The sequence below is a fragment of the Ictidomys tridecemlineatus genome, chromosome 6, assembly GCF_052094955.1.
Source record: "Ictidomys tridecemlineatus isolate mIctTri1 chromosome 6, mIctTri1.hap1, whole genome shotgun sequence".
Classification (NCBI taxonomy): domain Eukaryota; kingdom Metazoa; phylum Chordata; class Mammalia; order Rodentia; family Sciuridae; genus Ictidomys; species Ictidomys tridecemlineatus.
Window position 1 is genome coordinate 15,532,300 of NC_135482.1, and position 25,213 is coordinate 15,557,512.

Genomic DNA, 25,213 nt, shown 5'->3' on the forward strand with positions numbered 1-25,213 from the left:
AAATAAAGAAAAAAATCAACTTGACAGATGGGAGGAATACATTTCCCCAAAACTCTTTTGAAAATGTGAGTAACATGAGCTGCTTCTTAACCTTCAGGCTGGTTGAAGAGATCAGACAGAAATGCAGTGGCCTTCAGTTACAGAACGAAGATGTCTACATGGCCACCAGGTTCGAAGACTTCATCCAGAAGGTTGTGAGGAAGTTACGAGGAGAAGACCAAGAGGAGGAGCTTGTGGTGGATTATGTAAGCTTTCCCTCCATGATTCCACTCTACCTCATTAAGATGCGTATGCTATAAAAGAATGCAGGAGCCAGGTGCAGTGGCCCACGCCTGTGATTTCAGAGACTTGGGAGGCTGAAGCAGGAGGATCGGGAGTTCAAAGCCAGCCTCAGCAACAGCGAGGCACTAAGCAACTCAGTGAGACCCTGTCTCTAAATAAAAAACAAAATAGGCCTGGTGATGTGGTTCTTTGGTTGAGTGCCCCTGAGTTCAATCCCTGGTACCAAAAAAAAAAAAAAGACTACTGGGCTTTTCATCCATTTGCTTTATATTTATAACCTTTAAAAATGGCTTTATTGAGATATGCAGATACCATAACATTTCATCACTTTGAAATATACATTTAAGTGTTCTCTAGAACATTCTCATCAGACTTGTTCAATCCTCAACCATCATCTAATTTCGGAGTATTTTCATCACCCCCAAAAGAAAGAACATACCCATTAGCAGTAGTCTACTCTCTTCCCCTCATCTCCTTCCTCCAGCCCAGGAAACCACTAATTTACTGTCTCTGGATTTGCCTGTTTAAATCATTTCATATAAATAGAATCAGGCCATTTGTGGCCTTTGTGTCTGGCTTCTGTCACCGAGCATAATGTATTCAGAGTCCATCCACATTGTAGCAAGCATCATAACTTCTATCCTCTTTCTGACCAAATAATATTCCACTGCATGAATAGACTACAATTTGTTTATCCATTCACCAATTGAAGTACATTTGGGTCCCCTCCCTTTTTTACTATGATGAATATGCTATAAAAAAAATTCATGTATAAGTTGTTGTGTCCATGTTTTCAAATCTTCTGGTTATATACCTAAGAGTAGAATCAATGAGTCATATGGTTGTCCTACGTTTAACTATTTGAGAAACTGCTCAACTGTCTTCCTAAGCAACTACACCACTTCGTGATTTCTCTAGCAAAGGACGAGAATTCCAATTCTCCATATCCTCACACTTGCTGTTACTGTCTTCTCTTGTAGCTGTCCTAGTGGGGGGCAGAGAGGTGAGGATCTCACTGCGATGTGGATTTGCCTTCCCTGTGACTAATGATCTTGAGCATCTTTTTGTGTGCTTACTGGGCATTTGTATATTTTCTTGGATAAATATTTATTTGAATCCTTTGTGCATTTTTAGATTGGATTATCTTTTTGTTGTTAAGTTATGAGAGTGCTGTGTGTATTTTTGATCCTAGAACTTCATCAGATATGGATTTGCAAATATTTTTTCTTGTTCTGTGGATTTTCTTTTTTACTTTCTTGACAGCACACACAGCAGGTTTCCATTTTGACAAAGTCTGATTTATCTGTTTGTTTGTTGCTACTTCTGGTAACGTCTTTTATTCCTTTATTCCTCCTCCTTTACTTCGGCCTTTTGTGTTAAGCAGATTCTGCCTTCCATGCCATCTTAATCCCTGTTGTCTCTTTCACTGTGTCTTTTAGGTATTTCCTTAGTGGTTGTCCTGAGGATTACAATTAGAGTTTTTGCTAAAAGCAATCCCATTCAGATTCACACCAATGTAATACCAATACTGCAGGAAAACTCAGCCACAGTATGGCTAGACCCCCCCCCCCCCCGCACCTAATCTGCAGTGACATTTGCATACAAATTCCATCTTCAGGCGTTGTAAGATCACCAACACAGTTTTATAATTATCGCTTCCTACAGTAGTCTTTTAAATCAGCAAGAAGTGTAAAAACAAAAATATATGTAAGCAGGCATCTGTATTTACTCATGTAGCTACATTTACTGATGATCTTTGTTTCTTCTTGTGGATCCCAGTTACTGCCCAGAGTTTTTTCATTTCCACCTGGAGGACACCTTGGGACAGCAATGAATTTTCTGTTTTTCTTCATTTGGAAACATTGTAATTCTTTTCCATTTTTTGAAAGACAGTTTAGCCAGGTATCCCCATTTTATTTTGAAAAAACCGAGCTTCATACAAGTTAACTGAGTAACCCTAATTCACATGTCAGCCAGTGGCAGGGATAGAGTTTAGGCAGTACAGGGAGGAATTTAGAAAACAGAACTTATAATGGCACCACACCCAGGGGAAACTTAACACAAAGGCGCGAGCAACGACCTGGGAAAGCAGCGGCTGCGCGTCACGGATGTTCCACTAGATGGCGGTGTTGCTGCAGGCGGGACCACTCCCGAGTTCTTCCCTCCTTAGGAGACCCGTTAAGCTCTTCCTGACTCAGAGGCCACACCAAGCACCTTGAGCCCCAAATCTTACCTATTCTTGTCTTTTATCGAGAGTAGACAATGGAAACTGGAACCCCACTGATCACTTCTCCCGCAGCATTAGTGAATTATCTTCTTTACTGACATTCCATATCAAATGGTAAGCACAAAAACCCACTGGATCTATTAATATGATTCTCTCTCTTAGGTTGCAAAGGAGGTCAATGAAATGACAGTAAAAATGCCATATCAGTGTTTCATAAATGGACAGTTCACGGATGCAGAAGATGGAAAGACTTACGACACCATCAACCCAACAGATGGGTCGGTGAGTGATCACTGTGGTGTGTGCAGGGACAGGCAGCCAGGGATTCAGCTCCCGCAGAGCTGCAGAAAGACATCCCTTCATCTGCCACGCTGCCTGCAGGCACCTCACGCAATACACTTCTGCGTTTCTTTCAATGAGTCAACTCTGATAGCGGCTGCTGTTAACCAGAGTAACCTTTTTAATAGGGTGGATATTTGTTATGAATTTAGACAAAGGGCATGTCAGAGGAAGCTCTCTGCAGAAAGCTATATATGGGAAAAATTTTTTCAGACTTTGAAAACTTGTGGCAAGAAATCCAGCTTCCCTAAGGCACGAGGAGAAATATATAGTATTTCTAAATGTGTTCTTCCATAATGAGGTGCGACACGAGAAGCGCCAAGTTTCATGCTCACAGTTCTCATGTCCAAATGATCCCTTTTTCTTTACCATATTCGTAGAGGTATTCATTTTCCATCAATTTGAATTTTATAAGTGATACTCTGCTTTTTCCTCGTAACAGAATGTCAATTCCAAGAATCCATATATACAGATATCTATATCTATCTATCTATATCTATCTATATCTATATCAGTATATACCTTGTTTTTTGCTTTCCTTGAAACAGACAATATGCAAAGTATCCTATGCCTCTTTGGTGGATGTTGACAAAGCAGTGGCCGCGGCAAAGGATGCCTTTGAAAACGGCGAATGGGGAAGAATGAACGCCAGAGAAAGAGGAAGGCTGATGTACAGGTGTGTTTTTTAGAAAAGGGAGTCTGTCACCTTTGGGTATCGGTTAGCATTGCCAAAACTTTGTAAATCCCTGCAAAACGTTCTGGTAGGCACTTGCTATATTCTGTCTTCTTTAACTCAAGTCCTATCAGTCCTGTGTCTGGAAGCTCCTGACGTTTGAGTCATTGCTTGCGTCAGCCTGGGTCCTGGTGGGAAAAGAAGTTGAATGAAGGAGTTTTTACAAAGATGTGGGCAAGGTCAAGGGACTCCCACAGAGGATAATGGTGCACCCAGGCAGAGGTGGAAGCAGGGGAAGCTGCTACTCCTCCAAGGTCAGAAGGGACAGAGGAAGGAGCTGTTTCTAGACTCTGGCAAGATCTGTCTCTTTGGGAGGCCACACTGCAGAGATCTTAGTTGGGGAGACAGAGCAGCTGCTGAACCACAGCCAGTCAAGAGAGGGAGCTGAAAATGTAATCCCCAACCACATTCTCCTCCAGCGTGCCAGCCTCCGCAGGTGTCTCCAGGAGCCAGGTGATGGAGTCGATAAAGGTCATCCTCCAAGGTCATGGAGCAGGGTGGAGAATGGACAGAGAGCAGCAGATGGAGATACCCAGCACCCCTTTGCCTTCAAGGATGCAATTTCAATCTCTTTGATATGTAGGGATTAGGAGCACCACCGAGGAGTACCAGGGCCGGGAGAGAACATTACAGATGAGTAACTGAGCAGGCCGGCAGGAATCAGGCTATCATCAACTCTGTTTTCCGCTCACCTAAAGCTAAATATTTGATCTTAATTAAGTGATCTCTTAGGAGCCAGTCATGGGAGAAACGTTAGGGAGGGAGCACTCAGGCCGGACTCTAGGGGGCCCCAAAAGAGCAGCTCGGAGAACCACTCCAGGAAGGAGGGGAAACACGCAGCGGAGGTGGACACAGAAGATGGCCTTGGACTCTGTGGTGGTGATTGTAGTCCCTCCATGTCTCTCCAGTTAGTTTAGAAAACATCTCTGCAGCAGCGGGCGCTGGGCAGGTGTGGGGTTCTCGAGGCGCGTGGGCTGCGCTCTGAGGTCTGCCTCCTCCTCGTTCCTTCTGTCTCCTGTGCTTGAGCTCCTTCCCTGGCTGCGGTGCTTGGTCACTCAGGCCAGTTGTGGGCACTAGCCCCTGTGTCTCCTTTGTCACTCTTGCACAAATCACGAATGAGATCGTCTAAGATCTGCCTTCCGTACTGGACCCTGATCTCCTAAGGGCAGAGACCTGGTGCATTTGTGTTCACCTCAGAAATCTCAGTCCTAGAATTATAATATTACCATAATATGTTTTAGCACCTTCTGGGGTATTTTGATAGCTCCCTCTCCACCGATATTAATTTTTGTGATCTTGCTTTTTTCTTGAATACACTTGTTTGGTTTTTATCAACTTTTAGCTGTATTATTTCTTCTCTATTTCATGAATTTCTGCTCCTCCTCTTATTTCTTCCTTCCTACTTTGTATTTTGAAAACAACTTGTTGGCTATTTTAGCTTCTTTCTGATACAAGTACTTTAAGTTATAAATGTTCACCTGAGTACTCTTTCATCCCAGATATTCTGATATTTTAAGCTTTTATTATCTATTAAGTCAAAGCATTTTTTATTTACTTTTCTTGTGCTCTCTTCCTTGACCTCTGAGATATTTGTAAGTGTGCCACTTAATTTTGAAGTCGTTGACATGTGGGGTGGGGTTCTATATATCTTAAGGCGATTGATTTCTAATGTAATAAAAAATGCATGATTTCAAATTAAAAAAAAGTAATAGAAATGGTTTTTATATTGATTGTATTGGTTACATACAAGTCGAAGCTGATCAAATCGCGTACTTCAAATAGGTACATTTTATTGTACTTCAATTTTACCTCAATAAAGCTATGGGAGGAAAAAGAAATCTCAGTCTTAGGATATCATATTTATAATAAGGATGCAATCAATAATCACTGATTGACTGTTTTCGCTGGCCATGCAGACTTGCAGACCTACTGGAAGAAAACCAAGAAGAGCTAGCAACCATCGAAGCCCTTGACTCCGGGGCTGTCTACACCTTGGCTCTGAAGACTCACATTGGAATGTCTGTGCAAACGTTCAGATACTTTGCCGGCTGGTGTGACAAAATTCAGGTAAGCATGAATGATCTTTGTTCCGAAAGGAAGAGGGACTAACATCCATGAGTTGTCACCAGGTACTGGGTCGGACCTGTTTTTTCCATAGGTTTTTCTCACTTATGTGGCATGGCTGTCTTAGTCAGTTTTGTGCTGCTATACCAGCTTACCTGAGACTGGGCCATTTATAAAGCACAGAGATTTATTCTGTCACAGTTCTAGGAACTGGGAAGTGTGAGTTCAGGTTGCCAGCAGGTCTGGTCTCTGGTTCCAAGATGGCACCTGGTAGCTGCATCCTCTGGAGAGGCGGAACAGTGTCCTCACATGGCAGAAGAGCAGGAGAGAGAGACTCCCCTCCCATTAGCCCTTTTTACAGCAGCATTAATCCTCGAATGAGGACCGAGCCCCCGTGATATAAGCACCTCACATGAGACCCCACCTCACAACACAAACAAATCCTTGGTTTTTGGATTAAGTTGCTAATACAGGAATTATGGGGGGCACAGTGGGACCATAGCAGTGATTATAACAGTGGACAAGGAAACTGGCTGGAGGGATGCATGCCTTCCTGTGACCCACAGCAAGTCAACTGCAGGGCCAGGTTCCACCGCAGGCTTTTGCGAATCTGCAGACCCCACTCTTCCTTGGGCTTTGCCATAACACATCGAGTCGTCATCTACTTGACTAGAGAGAACCCTGGGGTCAGGCGGGGGTTGCCAACGCAGACGTCTACAGAGGCCAAAGGGCGAACGTAGGTGGTGGAGGCCGACTGAGCGCAAGAACATTTTGGTAAAAACAAGGGTATAATAAATATTTAATTTTCCTTTTATTCTATGGTAAGAAACAGGGCATGCTTGGTGGTGAGTGTCAACTACACTTGGCCTCAGCACTGGGGACAGACACAAAGGAAAAAGGGGGGCCACCGCAGAGAGAAGCCTGAGACCACCCTGGGAGCTTCTCCTGCCGCATCCTAGCAGCAGGGAGGAAGGGGGAGGGGGAAGGGAAAGGGGCTTTAGAAAGCATTCCCACCCACCACCCCTCCCCCCTCCATGCCTTGTGCTTATGTCACCCATGGGCCATCTCTGTCTCTAAGGAGACTGAGAAACACCTTATCTGTGAGCATCGCTGCCACCAACATTAGCATAGAGTCAGAGAGGCCCGGGTCCAGTCTCAACTCTGCCATTTACCAAGTGTAAAAGCTGTGTTAGCACCAGTACAGTGTGCACACCTGTATCCCAGCTCTCTGGAGGCTGAGGCAGGAGGACCCCAAGGTTGAGGCCAGCTTGGGCAACTTAGCGAGACCCTGACTCAAAATAAAAAATAAAAAGGGCTGGGGATGTGGCTCAGTGGTAGAGCATCCCTGGGTTCATCCCAGTTCTTTAATAATAATTTTAAAAAGTTATTTTACCTCTCAGCACCTTACTTTCCTTGTCTGAAAAATGGCTGCAGTGATACATCCATTGAAAGTTATAAGGATAGGAAATAAGTGCTTCTACAGGACAAGATAAGCCTGAAGCACAGGAAGTGACACCTGAAGGAAGTGTTGATGCTGTTCAGCCACAGGGTCGTGCACCTGCAGACATTCAGTGCTTCAAGGCCACCTCTTCTCCTCAAATGTGAGATCCAAATAGCTCTGGAACCTGAAAATTGGTTGGATTGGTTCAGACCCAAGGGCTGCCAGACACTGGCCTGAGTGAGGATCAGTCTATTTATAATCTTTATTTGTATCACTTCGAGTCAAGATTCCTATGCTTCACTGAGTAAATATGAACGTGTTTGATTATGGAGGGTTTTGTAGATCTTACGATGGGTAGTAGATAGGATATGTGCACTATGTTGTTTCTAGAGGCCAAAAAATTCTGAATTCCGCAATAGACCTGGCTGCAAGGGGCTCCGGTAAGAGATGGTGCCCTGGCATCCATGAGAGCAATGATCTTACCTGACAAAGCAAGTGAATAGCTCCGGTTAAAGACTGAGGTTGTGAACTCCTTCGGATTAAGTTTGGCTGTGTATAACAGAAAACCCAAATAAGAAGCTTCTTTTTCTCTCATTTTTGAGAAGTCCCAAGGCAGGCAGGCAGGCAGGCAGAACTAGTACGTGAGATTCAGGCTCCTTCCATCTCTGCCAGGCCATCCTTACTTCCATGTGCCTTCTACCCTCAAGGCTGTCTCTTGGTCTCAAGATAACCACGGCAGTGCCAGCCATTTCAGCAACATTCTAAGCAGGAAGTGGGAGTAAAGGGTAGGGTAAAAGAGAGTTTGTTGTAACTGAGTCAGTCTACGTTAAAGCTTTGGGCTTATATTTTCCACTGACCAGGAGACACAGTATTTTTTTTCCTGGGCACAGTGCTGTCGCCATTGTTAACTGGGGGTCCTACTAGGAAGGAGAGAGAGGAGAGTGGATATTGGGTGGGCACTTAACATTCTCTGCCATGCTTTGAGGTTGGAAATGGAGGTGACTTAATCAGAACCCTTTATTCTCTTGTGTCTCCTAGTTCTTTTGAGAAATGAACAGCCGTCCCTCGTGGGTGGGTGGGGATGTATTTCTTCTGTGTTTGACGGTGCCTTCTCACATCACCTCAGAACAATGGGAGAGGAGGGCCGAAGAGGGATTCTTTGAGATGAAATTCCCTACTTTACCTTGGTAAAGGAAGCGCCCACTTGTTCTGTTCTTCAGGGCTCCACGATCCCCATCAACCAGGCCCGTCCAAGTCGCAACCTGTCCTTCACCAAGAAGGAGCCGCTGGGGTAAGACTCGCAGCGCCTCTGAGTGACTCTCCCCTGCGCGTGAGTCTGAGGCAGCTGAGGATGTCGCATCTCCCCGCTGCAGGGTCTGTGCCATCATCATCCCCTGGAATTACCCGCTCATGATGCTGGCCTGGAAGAGCGCCGCCTGCCTGGCCGCCGGCAACACCTTAGTGCTCAAGCCCGCGCAGGTGAGCGGGCCCGCGGGCAGTCGCCCTCTGTGTGCTCAGCCACACACACACACACACACACACACACACACACACGTCTGTGCACGGTGCCTCGAGATCCAATACCGCGATGCCTTTTCCTGTGTCATGGGTGCCTTCATTTAAAATGTGCATTTTTAACAGCCACCTAATCATCCTATGGAGATTCTATAATTTAGAACTTCCAAGGTGGTGTAGCTCCGTGAAACCCATTGCCCTGTTACAAACCAGTTCAAAACTTGCAAAATGCCAAGTGCCCAAACAGTGGAGAATTATGTCAAGGAACTATGAGACATCAAAATTCAAATATGCAGGCATGCAAACATGATCAGCCAAAATGTTGTAAAGAGGTGGAAAATGAGGGAAGAATATGGAAAAAAAAAACAATGATCGTGGCAATTTTATAAGAATATGTGTGGATAGCAAGGAAATACTTTTAAAATAGATCAGGTAAACCAGGCACATTCTCAGGAGCGCAGGAGGCTGAGGCAGGAGGATCACAAATTTGAGACCAGCCTGGGCAACTCTGCAAGACCCTTTCTCAAAATTAAAAATAAAGGAGCTGGGGATGTGGTTCAGTGATAGAGTACCACAGAGTTCAATCCTTGGTACAAAAACAAATAAAACCAAACAAATTAGGCGATTCTCAAATACATTCATTACTGCCACATACAATAGCTCTTCAAGAAAAAATGTAGTAGCCAGTTTAACAGAGAGCATGTACTAAGTACAGTACTTACAGACAGTGCTACAGTTCCAAGTGCATAAGTCAGGGAGAAAACTTGGAGTCTGTTCTGGAACAGTTTACAGTTAGTTACTTATCAACTAATTTCTTCTTTTACCATGTAGCTATGCCAAATCTCATTTGGCACAGCTACATGGTAAATCAAACACAGCCACCTTTTCAAAATTCCTAAGTTACAGAAGTAAATAATAAATTCTCTCTCCTATCACTCTTCCCCAGTGAACCAGTTTCCCTCCTTAGTGGCAATCAAATGTTTTCAATGGTTATTTATTTGTTTCTTAGGTATTCCAGAGATAGATACCTGTACATAAAAACACAGATTTTTTTAAACAAAATACATATATATGCATATGTATATATATATTTGTGTATATATATATATATGTATTTGTAAAATACACAAAAATACACATATTGTGTGTTTGTGTATGTGTGTGTATATGTTTGTTTATATATTTGTATATTTTACACATTGGTTTAATCCTTGATGTGTTCCTTTAACAAAATACCTGAGATTGGGTAACTTATAAAGTATAGAGTTTTATTTGGTTCATGATTCTGGTAGATGAAGGGTCCAAAGAACATAATGCCAGCATCCTGGAGACACACACACACACACACACACACACACACACACACACACTGATGGCTGCATCACAAATTGGTGGAGAGGTGGAAAGGAAACTGGCCACATGCAGAAGGAACCAAGCACATGGGATAGACTTACTTTCTACAGCCTCCTCTCAGCCAAGTGCAGTGGCATATGCCTGTAATCCCAGCTACTCAGGAGACTAACGTAGAAGGGCAGGGGCTCATAGTGGAAGGACTACTGGTACACGTAGAGAGATTGGGCAGTACCACTCCAGTGTATTGTTGCCAAAAGTGCATAACTTGAACCTAATTGTGAGAAATTCAGGCCAAGGGGACAGTGCATGAAATAACCGGCCTGTGTTCTTCAAAAATATTAGTTCAATGAAATATAAAGGAAAACTCAAACTCTCCCAGATGAACGGAGACAACGTGCACAACTAAATGCAAAACAAAACAAAAGAAAAAGATAAACAGAAACAACCCATGCTCTTGGGTTTTCTTTTGCAATAATAGACATTGTTGAAACAACTGGCTAAATCTAAAGCGTGATAGGTGTTCTATCAGTTGTGATTCCCCCAATTTTGAAAATTGTACTGTTTGTATGTAAGAGAATTTCTTGCTTTTAGTAAATGTGCATAGAAACATTGAGAGGCAAACGGTGCATACTATACATCTTACCTCTAAAGTAGTGTGGGGAGAAAATATATGTATATATAAAGAGGGTAAAGCAAATGTAGAAACAGGTTAACATTTGAGGGATGAGGGTGAAGAATATGGAATTCTTTGCACTATTACTTTGGTAACTTTGCTGTAAGTCTGAAATTACATCAAAATACAAAAATAACAGGACAATGTAAAATGAAATGAGCTCTCTCACAACCATCAAGGGGAGAACCAGGTACAGGTGCAAAGGTCAGGAGAGTGTGAGAAGGTAACTGCTGTCTGCCTGTCAGGTCACGCCCTTGACCGCCCTGAAGTTTGCAGAGCTCTCGGTGAAGGCAGGCTTTCCCAAGGGGGTCATCAACATCATTCCAGGCTCAGGTAAGCCCTCAGGGACCACTTTGCTGTGACCGGGGAGTGGCATGGGGTGGGAGTGGCATGGGGTAGCCCAGTGGCTGTTTTCCCACTGGAGTCTTAACCCTGAGTTGTATTAAAACTAAATACAGTTTACCAAGTGTAATGTACCCTACCATGTGCTGCAATCTTAAAGTAGAAATGTAGTGTCCAGTGAGCAGAGGAAGGTAGTGGGGGGCGGTGTACAACATCATTAAACTGACCCCGAGGTGGTCAGGTTTCTGAAAACTGCTAATAATGTAAATGTTCAAAATAAGGCAGTAAAGTGTGTTGACATGATAGAATTCAGTAGTCACGGTTATGGAGAATTTTAATAACATCAAAAATCATTGTTAAAATGACAATCAGGAGCCAGGCACCATCGTGCAGCCTGTAATCCCAGCCACTGGGGAGGCTGAGGTGGGAGGATCTCCAGTTCAAGGTCAGTCTGGGAAACTCAGTAAAATCCATTTTGATTTTTCAGTAACTACTTTGGAGGATAACAAGCATGGCTTACCCACCAGTTTTTCTAGGTGAGGGGGTGACAGTCACTTAGAGGATCTTACTTTAGATTTTTGTCTGTTAGTAATTAATACAGAAAATATAAAACTATCATGCAATAAAAGCTTAGAAATTCTAATTCCATGAATTCAAACCTCTCTCATGCAAGACCTGAGTAATGTTTTAACGACTGTTTTATCTCCTAATTCTACAGGTGGGGTAGCAGGACAACGTCTTTCTGAGCACCCTGATATCCGCAAACTTGGGTTCACTGGCTCCACCTCTATTGGCAAACAGATCATGAAGAGGTATAGACTTTACTGTGTCAACGCTAAAGACACGTTAATCCAGGGTTCTGTTTTTGTTTAAACAGAGCACTTCTGGGGTTAAAAAAACACATCAGATGTAGAAGAGAAATCTACTTATCACTGCTGCACATTGAACTATTTGAATAAAAGACTTTCCAAAGCCTTAAAGTCCACAGCAAATAAAGCCAGAGCTATGTTGAAATCTACCCTGTTGGTAACTTTCAACAACTCAGCACAAAAAGTTTCTGCACTAACACTGTGGCCCAGATTGTTTGGGGAGCCTAAGTAAGAAACTGAAAAGATGTTTGTGATAGATTTATATATTCTAAATGACATGGATTCTCAAAATATAGTAATATTGGTTTTTTAAAAATTGCTCAAGTTCAAGGCCAGTCAAGTTCAAGGAAACTCAGTAAGACCCTGACTCAAACTCAAAAATAGAAAGGGCTGGGGATGTAACTCCAAGATAGAGCGCTTACTCAGCATGAGGCCCAGAGTTCAATCCCCAGAGGCAAAAAAAAAAAACACACCACCACTAAAAAAAGATAATAGGGTACCTCAAATGCATACGGCCTTGGGTTTAATCCCTGCCACACACACACACAGATAATTAGAGAGAAAAACAGGATATAAAATTGTATCTATCCAGTGATTGTAACCATTTTAAAAAACATAACAGCTCCGATAGGACACAGATCAGAAATAAGTACATGGAAATGGTAAAAACAAAGGTCATGGAGCCATAGAGTGGATTGTTTTTCCCAATCTGTCTACATTTCTGTCTGCATGTCTTAAATAAGAACACTTACGTAAGACAGGAATGAAACAGCCGGCTTCTAAAATTGACACCCCCTGCCCCAGTGTTCCACTAGTCTAGTTAAAGATTGGATTTTCTTGGCAGGTGTTTATATAACCCAAATTCCTAGAGAATGGGAATTTACCCGCAAGGATCTCTGATCATTTGACCACACAAAAAATTTAAGACTTTTTATCATGAAAAATTCCTAATACTATGCCAAACACACGGAAACATACAATGACTGACGCCCATGTGCCCAGCACCCAGCTTCCCCGCCAGCCACTGCTCTGCACCCACATTTTGTCTTTGGATGGGTTTCTTACTGTTTTTGAGCTTCAGCTATGCTTTCCAGGCCAACTGTAAGTAGCCTATAATTAAAAAAGCAAGGGCAGGGGGAGGCTGAGGCAGGAGGGTCGTGAGTTCAAAGCCAGCCTCAGCAAAAATGAGACGCTAAGCAACTCAGAGAGGCCTTGTCTCTAAATAAAATACAAAATAGGGCTGGGGTGTGTGGCTCAGTGGTCGAGCGTCCCTGAGTTCAATCCCAAATACCCCATAAATAAATAAGTAAATAAAGCCACGGTGGAGGTGTAGGGGGGACACTGACAAAATGCTCATTTCCCGTCTATCTTCCTGTAGCTGTGCGGTAAGCAACCTGAAGAAAGTGTCCCTTGAGCTCGGCGGCAAGTCCCCACTTATAATCTTCAATGACTGTGAACTTGACAAGGCCGTGCGAATGGTGAGAGCCGTTCAAGGCGGGTGAACAGCCCGCTTCTGAAACACATTCCCCTGCTTCTTTATTGGAGGTCTTAAATGAGATTTGATCTTATCTAGTTATAAACAGGCACCATCTTTTTCATACTAAGAGCACTTAACATTTTTAAAAAGTAGTATTCATATAATTTCTCCAGTTAAAATGTTTTCAAAAATGGAACATAAGTCACAGTAGTCACGTCGAAAAACTTCCAAAGACATTTTGATGTTGCTCCTGGCTTCTCCCTCCTTTCCCCTAACACCTCGCCCCTTCCAAGGTCACTACTTTTATTTGTTATACAAATCAAGACACAGTAAAGGGTCTTCTATTAAAAAATCATTGGCAGCCAGACACAGTGGCACGTCTACAGTTCCGGAGGCTGAGGCAGGAAGATCTTGAGCCCAGGAGTTCAGGGGCAGCCTGGGCAACATAACCAGACCCTGCCTCTTAAAACAACAACAACAACAAAAAAAGTAATTGGCAGTGTCACTCTCCTGGTTTTAGCGATGTGGCTTTATAAGGTATTACTAGGGAGGAAGCTGAGTGGGGGTACATAGGGCTTCCTACTATTTTTGCAATACCACCGAGTCTTAAGCTATATCAAAGTATAAAAACTTACTTTAAGTAAAACTTGAAGGTTAAAAAAAAGAGTTGGGGCTGGGCGCAGTGGTGCACACCTATAATCCCAGCAGCTCAGGAGGCTGAGACAGGAGGATCACAAAGCCAGCCTCAGCAAAAAGAGAGCAGCTAAACAACTCAGTGAGACCCTGTCTCTAAATAAAATACCAAATAGGGCTGGGGTGTGACTCAGTGGCCGCGTGCCCCTGAGTTCAATCCCCAGTGCAAAAAAAAAAAAAAGGTGGACTAGTCCTCATTCTTCACTTCTGAGATTCAGGCCTGCAGAGAGCTACCACTGGCGTGGTTGTGCTGAGCCTCCTGGAAGTTCTGGGGGAAGTCAGGATTTCCTGTTCTGTGCTGTCCCCCAGTCTGTGCACTGAGAAGCCTTTCGCATCCCCCTCTCTGTGATCTTAATGCACACTCATAGCCAAGCCTCATTGTGCAAGGGCCCATAAGAGAAAGCGTGGTCTGGGAGTGAAGGAGACCCAACTTCTGCGTGCATAAGAGGTGGCCCTTCTTGAGGTTTCACTGGCAGGCAGTGGCTGGGGATACGCAGGTCAACATCAGGGTCAGGACTCCCCTGGACGTCTAGATTTCTGCAAAAGACTGAGGAGTAGAAAAAGGGAGGAGGGACTTTTTCCTATACCATACTGTTAATTTTTTTTTTTAAGTATCAATTCACTAGGTTTCTCATGCTCTTGTTCATATAACATGAATCAACAGGAACAACCAAAGAGTGCTGAGGGTGAAATAACTACATGTGGAGAAAATCACATAAAATGATTAGAGAGGGCCATTCCTTCCTTTTTCCTATCATCAGATATTCACAAATAGTTTGCTACCGGCCACCATTAGCCTCTACAGCATAGGAATGTGTGCCTTTACATAGAGTTCTGGTTCCCACCATGTAAGAACTTGTGAGTACAGGAAATACTATGCTATTTCATATATATATATTTTATTTATTTATTTATTTTACCCAGTTTAGGGAGGTTCCAAGAGGTGAATTATTCCCTAAATTTAGAAAAAGAAGATGCAACAAAACCCTGCTAATTAGGGCTCAGTGGGAGAGTGCTTGCCTAGCATGCACAAGGCCCTGGGTTTGATCCCTAGCAATACACACACACCACACACACACACACACACACACACACACACACACACACACACAATGAATCTTCTTAAGCACTCGTTTTTTTGAGCGCCTTCATTTAAAATATTTTGCAAACTTCTTGAAAAATGGATCTTCCTTTCCATGAGGGGCATGATAAGGAAGGCTTTCTAAACCTGTGATTTCTATGAACCCACATACAGATTTTAAAAGCAAAACTTATTATACAAGTATTATATTTAAATGTATACAGAATAATCGAGATTTTTCTTGCAGTATACAATCTGTTCTTCGTGGTATAGACTTACTGTTATAAACATTTTGGAAAGTGCTCATGGACCAAAAACAGCTAAGTCAAGACTAAACATCCCCCAGCAGTTCTCACCACTGAGACTTAAGTCTCAGTGACTCTGTGTTGCCTGCTGTCTTCCAGTAACACCTAGTTCTCTCTGTAAAATTGTACGTCAGTGTTGACTTTTCGGCGGTGCAGTCACTGTTTTGCCTTCTGTGTTGAAGGGCATGAGCGCCGTGTTCTTCAACAAAGGAGAGAACTGTATTGCCGCTGGGCGACTGTTTGTGGAAGAATCCATCCACGATGAATTTGTGACCAAAGTGGTAAGGCATCTTCAGATTTGCTTTCAGTTGCATAGAAATTGCTTTTGTTTGAGCTGAGTGTGGTAGTGCACATGGCTCGAGAGGCTGAGGCAGGAGAATCCCAAGTTCAAGGCCAATCTGGGCAATTTGATGAGATCCCATCTCAAAAATTTGAAAAGGGCTGGGGTGTAGCTCAGTGGTAGAGCACTTACCTAGCATGCCCAAAGCCCTGGGTTCAATCTCTAATACCCCCCCCTCACCCACACACACACAAAGAAATTGCTTTTGCTTGGAAAGTACTTCTGGGATTTTTCATGAATTTTTAGGTTGATAACAATATTGTTATTATTTTTTTTTAAATCAGCCTTGGCTGGGGGTGTGGCTCAGTGGCAGAGCATGTGCTTACAATGCAGGAGGTCCTGGATTCAACCTGTGTTTTCTTGTTTGTTTTTTTTTTCTTCTTCATTATTGGGGATGAAACCCAGGTCCTTGTATATACTGGGCAAGCACTCTACCGCTGAGCTACAGCCCCAGGCCCCCAGTCCATTATGTTTTTATAAAACAAAAAAATGACCAACAGTCCTTTATTTTGTCTAGCAGTATACTGACATATTTACAGTTACAGTATATGACATCTAGAATTTGCTTCAAAATAAACCAGGAAAAGCAGAGGTGAGGAGGGGAATCAATGGGCCAGAGTTGGTAGTTTCTGACGCTGTGTGAGGAGTACTTGTGGATTCATTTTATGATCTCTCTGCTTTTATATGTGTTTCTAATTTTTCATAGTCACAAGTTACAAGTCTGTGTGAAAACCTTAAATCTACTTGAGAGCTGTCAGTACCTACACCTTGCCCTGCATTTGTGGCCCATTAGATCCTTGACACTTCAGAGAGCTATACTCCTGGATTTTTATGAATCCCTGAATTATCCATGAGAGATGCATCACTAGATCCTTACAAGACTCTATTTTGCACTTAACATGACAGGATATCATTTCTTCCACTAGCATAACTAACTCCACAAATAGCTCCTGTTGGCTGGTTATGAATCCATAGGCATGGAACTAAAAGTCATTAATAGGACTGTTAAGGTGAACTCTGTGGCTAAAATAAACTCCAAATTATGCCATGTTGTATCATTATATAGGTAATATTAATTATGAACTTGCTTATATTTGCAAAACCACCACCTAGCTTTTTTATTTCTCCCCAGAACCAATTTCCTACATCCCATCCTGCCCCCAAAGCAAAGGAATCCTCTGCATGAGAGCAGATTCCAAGAAGTCAGAGAGTGGCAGGCGGGGCAGGCAGTGGGCAGGGGCTGCCTCCTGAACTCTGCAATTTAGTTTGTGTCTCAGTAAAATGCAGCATGCAGAACTAAACGCCACAGGCTTTCAGGGTCAGCAATAACTGGATGAAATTTCAATGCTGAGACCAGAAAGTTCAAGGATGTGTTCTCTCTGCCCATCAGCAAGCACCTTTTGCACAGGAGCTTTGTGTGCTCATTCAACACCTGTTTCTTGAGCACCTGCTTAATACCACTTAATACCACACACTGTGCTGGGTGCTGGAAATATCAAGGTGAATAAGGTAGACGTGATCCCTGCCCACTCAGAGCGTCTCCTCAAGCCCAGGACTCCATTCAAGCCCCTGAGAGAGGATTGCCACACCTGGAGTCAAACTCATGGCCCTTCGTGGTCACGGTGGCTGCCACAGTTTCTTCTTATTAGAATTAGACTTAGCATCAGAAAACGCAGGAAAAGATCAAAACAAGCAAGCAGCTTGTGCCATCGGTTTTCCTCAGAATATTCTAGCAATTCCTCTGGCTACACCATGAGAATTTCACAAAGGCAGTCTGCCATGTTTGAGCAAGGGGAAAAAACAACAAGGTGGTCATTCAGAAATTCTTTTGCCATGAAGAGTGTGTGTGTGCTGTATTTATGAAAATTCCAGAACATCAGTTGGCTATTTTAGTGGACTAACCTTCTGGATAATTTTAAAGCCTAGGTATCTTACATCCTGTTGGCTGGTTGAGAACTTGGGCTTTCGACTCATAGTACGTAGTGGTTTGTGCACTTGGGCAAGTCACTTAACCTGTCTAGGCCCTGGGCTCTTCTTCTGTAAGGCAGAAATCATAAATACCTGCTTGCTCTGGAGCCATCTATCGACAGCTTCAAACAACACCCACCGCATGGTCGGAACCCAGTCAAGGATATCCATTCTTAACAGTGAATCAATTGTCTTTTGTGGCCTGGGTGCTATTCAGGTGGAAGAAATTAAAAAGATGAAAATTGGTGACCCACTTGACAGATCTACTGATCATGGGCCCCAAAATCATAAGGCCCACTTGGAAAAGCTGCTGCAATACTGTGAAGCTGGAGTGAAGGAGGGGGCCACCTTGGTGTACGGGGGAAGACAAGTCCAAAGGCCAGGTAAGGTCCCCCCTGTAGAGGGCTTCAGGGTGCAGTGCCTGACTTCTTAAATTGGAGTAGATGGTGACAGTTTTCACCTCAGCATCACCTTACTGCCAAAGTAAACACTTGCATGTGTGATATGGGTCTGAATTAATTTCTACATCCTGCTTGAGCAATTAGCTGGGATATCTTCACAACACTATTTCCTTTATTCTTTCTTCTTCTTCTTCTTTTCTTTTTTGTTTTCTTAACTGGTATTGGGGATGGAACCCAGGGACACTTTATCACTGAGCCACATCTCCAGCCCTTTTTATTTTTTAATTTTGAGACAGGGTCTTGCTAATTTGCCTAGGGCCTCCCTAAATTGCTGAGGCTGGCCTTGAACTTGCCTCAGCCTCCTGAGCCACTGGGATTATAGCACCCAGCTCCACAACACAATTTTCCTGAGTCTCATTTTTCTCCTATGAAAATAAGATGAAATGTGCACACCCTACAATACAAAGTTATGAAAATGACAGGCCCTTTGTTATAAACAAGTGTAATGAATAGCTGTTATCAGAAACCGTGGTCTCATGGGGCTGGGGATGTGGCTCAAGTGGTAGCGCGCTCGCCTGGCATGCGTGCAGCCCGGGTTCGATCCTCAGCACCACATACCAACAAAGATGTTGTGTCCACCGAGAACTTAAAAAAAATAAATATTGAAAATTCTCTCTCTCTCTCTCACTCTCTCTCCTCTCTCTTTAAAAAAAAAAAAAAAAAGAAAAGAAAGAAACCGTGGTCTTGATTCCTGGCACTGAGATTTGATCTCAGCCAGCGTAGCCTGGGAGGGATTTGTTCCTCTGCCTAAAGCAGGACCTGGTACTGAAGTATGTGAACGGCTTAATGTTATGACTCTTGAAAGAAGGAACTAACAACCAACCACAAAAACTGCTTTTTCAAGGGCACAGTGGCCCATGTCAGGATTGGAAACTCTGAAGGCTGAGGCAGGAGGAGACCACAGGCTCAAGGCTAGTGCAGACAATTTAGCAACACCTTGTCTCAGAACAAAATTAATAATAGGGAAGGGGAGATAGCTCAAAAGTACCATACTCATGGATTCAGTCTCCAGTACCCCGCCCCCACACACACAGCAAATAACAAAACCTTCCGTTCCACTGTTACAGGTAGATTGTACACCAATACCTTACTCTGAACATTGGTAATTACAAGAAAAAAATTGAATATGTATCTTATGTTTCCTATATGAACTGAATTTCTAGGTAACTGAGTAGCTGATAAAAGAGACTCTTTTTTTTTTTTTCCTAATGATGGCATCCCGGCTAATTCATATAAAAAAAATTAAAGAGTAGGAAAAAAATCATCAGTTTGCATTTTTCTGATAGATGATACCATTGATTCAGGAAATGAGTCAGGGTAGGCTGAAGTTGTTAGGAAAAAGGTTGGTGGGGAAAAGCACAGCTGTGCAATGGCGGGATCCCATGGTCACCATCTGGAGCCCCTGGTCCACTTGAGCACTTAAAGAAGGACACTGGATATTATGCATCTTCTCACGAAATACAATGTGTGATGCCCAGGGTCACCTATGACATGTTCTAAAAACCAAACACAGTGGTGCCATTAGGTCCAGCTTTCAATTTGTAAGGGCTGGGGGGTGAGGTGGGAAGTTATTGTTTAATGGATTCAGACAGATGGTGATGAAGGTTACCTAACACTGTGAATGTATTTAATAACACTGAACTATGTGCTTAAAAATGGTTAAGATGGTAAATTTTGTGTTACGTGTATTTTATCACAATTAAAAAAAAAAACATGAACTAGAGAAACAAATTTCACTCCAAGGAAGCAATGACAAGTTTAAAATATAAGATCTTCTACAGAACAACCGACCCAGTATCTCTAACAAGTCACCTGCCTGAAAACACAAGGAGAGGGCAAAAGCATCCAAAATATTGAGATAAAAAGACCATTGAGAAATCTAACAAGCAAATGCTATATGTAGAACTTATTTGAATCCTAAATTGAACAAATTGATTGGAAAATTAATTTAACTAAATTTAAAATTAATTAAATTAATTGGAAAAAGTTACTTTCTGAACAATGAGAGAAAGTGAAATATAAATTACAAATAAAGAATGAGCATTAATTTTGTTAGGTGTGATGCTGTGTTGTGGTTATATTTTTTAAAAAAAGGTCCTTATTTTTTACTGATTTGCCATGAAGTACTTGGGAGTTAAAATTATATCCTTGCTTTAAGATATTTCAGCAAAGGAAAAATACAGCAAAAAAAAAAAAGAATATTTTACTGTCCATTGTATTATTGACTCTACTTTTAATATATATTTGAATTTTTCAAATAAAAATATTAAAAAACAAGAACCTAGGAATACCAACACTGAGTAGAGACATCCTTTTGGTTTTCCCAAGGCAGAAAGGGGAAATTGTAATGTAATTGAGACAACTGTTAACTGAAGTATGGCCTCACCTAGAATTGACATTCTTTTCTTCTTTTTTTCCCAAACAGGTTTTTTTATGGAACCAACTGTGTTCACAGACGTGGAAGACCACATGTACCTTGCCAAAGAGGAATCCTTTGGGCCTATAATGGTCATTTCTAAATTCCAAAATGGGTATGTTCTTCGGGCACAATAAGGTTTCAATTTGGTAATTTTTCCCCTCTGCAGTTATACTATTTACAGAGCATGACATCAACAAACATGCAGTTCTACCCTAAGAGTAATTAACTCACTAAATAATTAGAAGGATATGCTTTTGCTAACCATTGTGGATGGTAATTTATGTTTGCTTCTCAGCTTACTTTAAGGTTAGGTGTGTTGAGATTTTAGATGGTTAAATTTGTTTTTGTACAGTTGGCATGTGAAATCTCTGTGGAATAGGTTGATACCTGAGAAATAACCAGTTTTCACATTTACATTCTCAGGGAAGGTAACATTTGGGAAATCTGATTTTGTCAAAGAAAGGGGGCTGCAATTATTTGGTTTCTGCATGGCCCATAAGCCAAATACTGGGTTTTTTTTTCTTTTTAATATTTTTTTAGTCGAATATGGACACCATAGCTTTATTTCATTTATTTTTATGTGGTGCCAGGATGGAACCCAGTATCTCACACATGCTTGGCAAGCACTGAGCCACAACCCCGGCCCCAAATACTCAGCTTTTTTTTTTTTAATATTTATTTTTTAGTTTTAGGTGGAAAGAATCTCTTTATTTTATTTTTATGTGGTGTTGAGGATTGAACCCAGCGCCCTGCGCACGCCAGGCGAGTGCGCCACCACTTGAGCCACATCCCCAGCCCCAATACTCAGCTTTTTATAGCTATGCCCCCAGTGGCCATATATTCAACTGCAAATGGCATGCTGGTTGTCATCCTACATGAAACTTCCAAGATGTTCCACATACCAAGGAGGACCACATGGTAACTGGGTTTGTAAAACCACACTGCATATGATGGGATTCTCCCAGTGCACCTGACGAAATTCTTCAGAGTGGCTTTAGGTTTACCTCAACCAATGGGAAACTGGGAAACAAATGCCTACTTTGGGAAGACTTCTTGGTCATCAGCAGACATTGTGAGAGGTCTTTGAGCACAGGAGGCTGTGGTGAGGGGTCATTTGCATGTGGATCTGAGGATGCTTGTTCCCCTTTTCTCTCTCAGTTCCCCCAAAGGAGAGTACAGGAGTTGTAGGAGAGTCTTAGCTCCCTTCAAGTCAGTTTAAAGGCAGTGCAAGTTTGAAATTGGAAAGAGTCAAGGTGATCTTTGAAAATCCCTCTGGAAGGTACTATGTTGAAACCTGTGCTGTCTCTCAATAAATGCAGCACAACTTATTTTTCCTGTGGTTCTGGAACAAATCCTGTTTCTTTGCTGGAGCATCAGATGAAATTCTTGCTTCATCTACTGGCCGTGTTATAGAAAATGCATGCATTTTTAACCGTTAGGACCACACTGAATAAGGGGAGATACACCATGGAAGGCACGATAGAACTGGGCTCTTAGAGCAGGTTCATATCTCCTCTTATTGGGGGTGTACACAGAGTTGGCCCTCCATATGCAACGATTCTATATCTGCAATTCAGACAACCTCAGATCGAAAATAAATTGTATTTATTTATTTACTGGATATTGGGTATTGAACTCGGGGCCACTGAGCCACATCCTGAGCCCTTTTTTTGTATTTTATCTGCAGACAGGGTCTCACTGAGTTTCTTAGGACCTCCCTTGCTAAGGCTGGCTTTGAACTTGCGATCCTCCTGCCTCAGCCTCGAAAGCCGCTGGGATTACAGGCACGTGCCACTGTGCCCAGCTGAAATTTCTTTTTAAACTGCTTCTAGCCAAGTGTGGTGGTGGACACCTCTACTTACAACTACTTTGGAGGCTGAGGCAAGAAAATCACAAGTTCAAAGCCAGGCAGGGCAACTTTGCCAGACCCTGCCTCAAAATAGGAATTTTTTCAAGTGCTGAGGAAGTAACTCAGTGGTAGAGCATTTGCCCAGCATGAACTAGGGCCTGGGTTCAATCCCTAGCATCACAGAGGGAAAAATCTGCATCTGTCATGAACACGTACAGACTGTTGTCATTATTCCACAAAGAATAACAGATATTATACAGCATTTATGTTCTATTAGATATTGTAAGTAATTTAGAGATGATTCAAAGTATATGGGAGGAGGTTCGGGGTGTAGGTCAGTGGTAGAGCACTTGTCTGGCATGCGTGAGGCCCTAGGTTCAATTCCTAGCACCGCAAAACAAACAAAAACTTCCATAAACTTCTATACAGTATATGGGATGAATGGAAGAATGTGCCTGGGTCAGGTGCAAATACTACACTATTTTGTAAAGGACTTGAGCTTCCGCAGATTTTGGTACCTGCAGGGGTCCTGAAGCTAATGCCCCTCAGACACAAAGATCACTGTATACAGAGTGGAAAGACAGGAAAATAACCAGACGTCTTAACACTCTCCTCTGACACCCTAGAAGTTTTCCTCTCTATGTAGAAACGGGAACACGTCACTGCCACCTGCCTATATTTTATAGATGAAATATTCCATGCTTTTGGGTGTTTTGCTTTTCAGTGTTTTGCTTCTTGTTTTCCTATTTTACTAAATAAGCATAAGACATGGAGTTCATCTGTTCAGTTTTTTGTTTTTTGCTACCGGGGATTAAACCCCAGGGTGCTTAAACACTGAGCTATATCCAAAGTCCTTTTTTTTATTTTGAGACAGGGCCTCACTAAATTGCTGAGGCTGGTTTTGAACTTGAAATCCTCCTGCCTCAGCCTCCAGAGGTGCTGAGATTCCAGGGGCGTGCCTGGAATCAAGGCAGAGTTCACTCTCACATGATGTGACATCACAGTATAAAGAAATATGAGGCATAATTATCTTTGCCCTTGGGGAGCTTCTGTCTTCCAGTTTCCAAATGGCAAACCAGGGGTTAAACCAGCCCCGGGTTTGGGCTTCCATAATGCTAGTTGGGAGGAGTGGCGCTCCCTGGTCATAGCTGACTTCCACTGGCCACGTAGTGTGCTCTGGGCACTCTTAGCTCATGTCATCCCATGACACTGAGACAACTGCTTTTGCCATTTCATCACATTGCCCCAGGCGGGTTGTCACAGAGCCTGCTCACTGAGCCACCACCCTGCTGCCTGTGTGGGATTTGGAAAGGCCTCGGGGAGGCATGACGGGGACTTCAGCTGTGTGTGCAGATTCTGAAGAGATGGAAGGAAAGGGGGGTTACTCAGAAAATCTGGACACGGGGCTCAAGGAGAGGGGAGGCCGAGGGGGTCAGGGATGACACCATTGTCACAAAGTCACAAAGATGACTTCAGGTCAGATTTTAGATATGGATGCAAAGCCCAATTAAACTAGCGTTGTCATATTTCATTGAGGCTCAATTTCCACGTGAGCTTGAATATTTCACCTGTAATGTAAGCAGGTGGCAGACACGGATCCCCATTTCTCCTCAGAGAGGAAAACTTCTAGGGTGTCAAAGGAGAGTGTTTTGCTTCTCATGTAACGAAGCTTCCCGTCTTCCTGACAACCCTCGCAGGGACATCGACGGTGTCCTGCAGAGAGCCAACAACACAGAGTACGGCTTGGCCTCCGGGGTTTTCACAAGAGACATCAACAAAGCCATGTACGTGAGTGACAAACTCGAGGCGGGAACCGTGTTTATCAACACGTACAACAAGACAGACGTGGCAGCCCCGTTTGGTGGAGTGAAACAGTCCGGCTTCGGGAAAGACTTAGGTGTGTCTGGCTCTATTTTTTTTCTTTTAATATTTTTTTAGAATTGTAGATGGACACGGTATCTTTATTTTATTTACTTACTTTTATGCGATGCCAGGGATCAGACCGAGTGCCTCACCTGTGCGAGGCAAGCGCCCATGGCTGAGCCCCAGCCGCAGCCCCGTGGCTTTACTTTTATCCTACACAGTCCCGTGTTGCTGCATCACAGAAAACCCTGCCCTGTGTTTTATGCAACTCTTGAGTGTTGTTTTGAAGGGCGTCTCCCTCGTGGCAGTTAGATCTGGGTTTATAAAGGTACTGATTTTTTTTTTTAATGTTCAGCATGTTTTATGAACATAACACACTTATAGAAAAAAAAGACAAACTGTGAGGGAAGGTAATCTTCCCCCCCCCCAAAGGAATACATTTTAGCTAAAATATGTTAATTTTTAAAAATCTGACATTCACCATGAACTTGGTTGGGCTTTTGTGGGGCTCAAGAGAACCAAGAAAGGAAAATGGGTGGAGGGTGATAATAGCTAGCTAGCTCCAAAAATAAGGCCTGTCTCAGAGCTGGCTGGCAGTCTTTCAGAATCAACACTGTAACTGGCAGGTTTGCTGGAAGTCCAAGAGCTCAGATTTAGAGTTTGTAAAAAGCCTAAAATGTAATTCAGCTTTCAAGCAGTAGATCGGGAGCTAAGTTTGTGACAGGTCCTATTCTAAGTACTTTAAGTCTTTGAGTATAAGCAATTGTCACAGCAGCTCAAGGAGATAGGTACTATTATGGTAACATTGTACAGTTTAGGGAAATGGGGCTCAGAGAAGATGGGTGAGTTGTCAAAAGTCACACAGCCAGGCAACAGCAGAGAGAATTAAAAGGCAGGTAGTTTGGCTGTGGATTCCACC

At 42.8% G+C, this 25,213-nt stretch overlaps 1 protein-coding gene across 1 annotated transcript in view; it reads left to right on the forward strand.

Moving 5' to 3' along the window:
• The window catches only part of Aldh1l2 (aldehyde dehydrogenase 1 family member L2), a 51,991-nt gene that overhangs the window by 25,321 nt on the left and 1,457 nt on the right, over positions 1 to 25,213 (forward strand). The window contains exons 10-22 of the mRNA XM_005322337.5: positions 98 to 245; positions 2,672 to 2,791; positions 3,397 to 3,524; positions 5,498 to 5,648; positions 8,307 to 8,377; positions 8,460 to 8,565; positions 10,873 to 10,960; positions 11,688 to 11,781; positions 13,217 to 13,316; positions 15,577 to 15,675; positions 17,920 to 18,085; positions 20,589 to 20,694; positions 24,129 to 24,328. Of these exons, the coding sequence (XP_005322394.2) occupies positions 98 to 245; positions 2,672 to 2,791; positions 3,397 to 3,524; positions 5,498 to 5,648; positions 8,307 to 8,377; positions 8,460 to 8,565; positions 10,873 to 10,960; positions 11,688 to 11,781; positions 13,217 to 13,316; positions 15,577 to 15,675; positions 17,920 to 18,085; positions 20,589 to 20,694; positions 24,129 to 24,328 (1,577 nt within the window). The remainder of the gene's footprint in view (positions 1 to 97; positions 246 to 2,671; positions 2,792 to 3,396; positions 3,525 to 5,497; positions 5,649 to 8,306; positions 8,378 to 8,459; positions 8,566 to 10,872; positions 10,961 to 11,687; positions 11,782 to 13,216; positions 13,317 to 15,576; positions 15,676 to 17,919; positions 18,086 to 20,588; positions 20,695 to 24,128; positions 24,329 to 25,213) is intronic.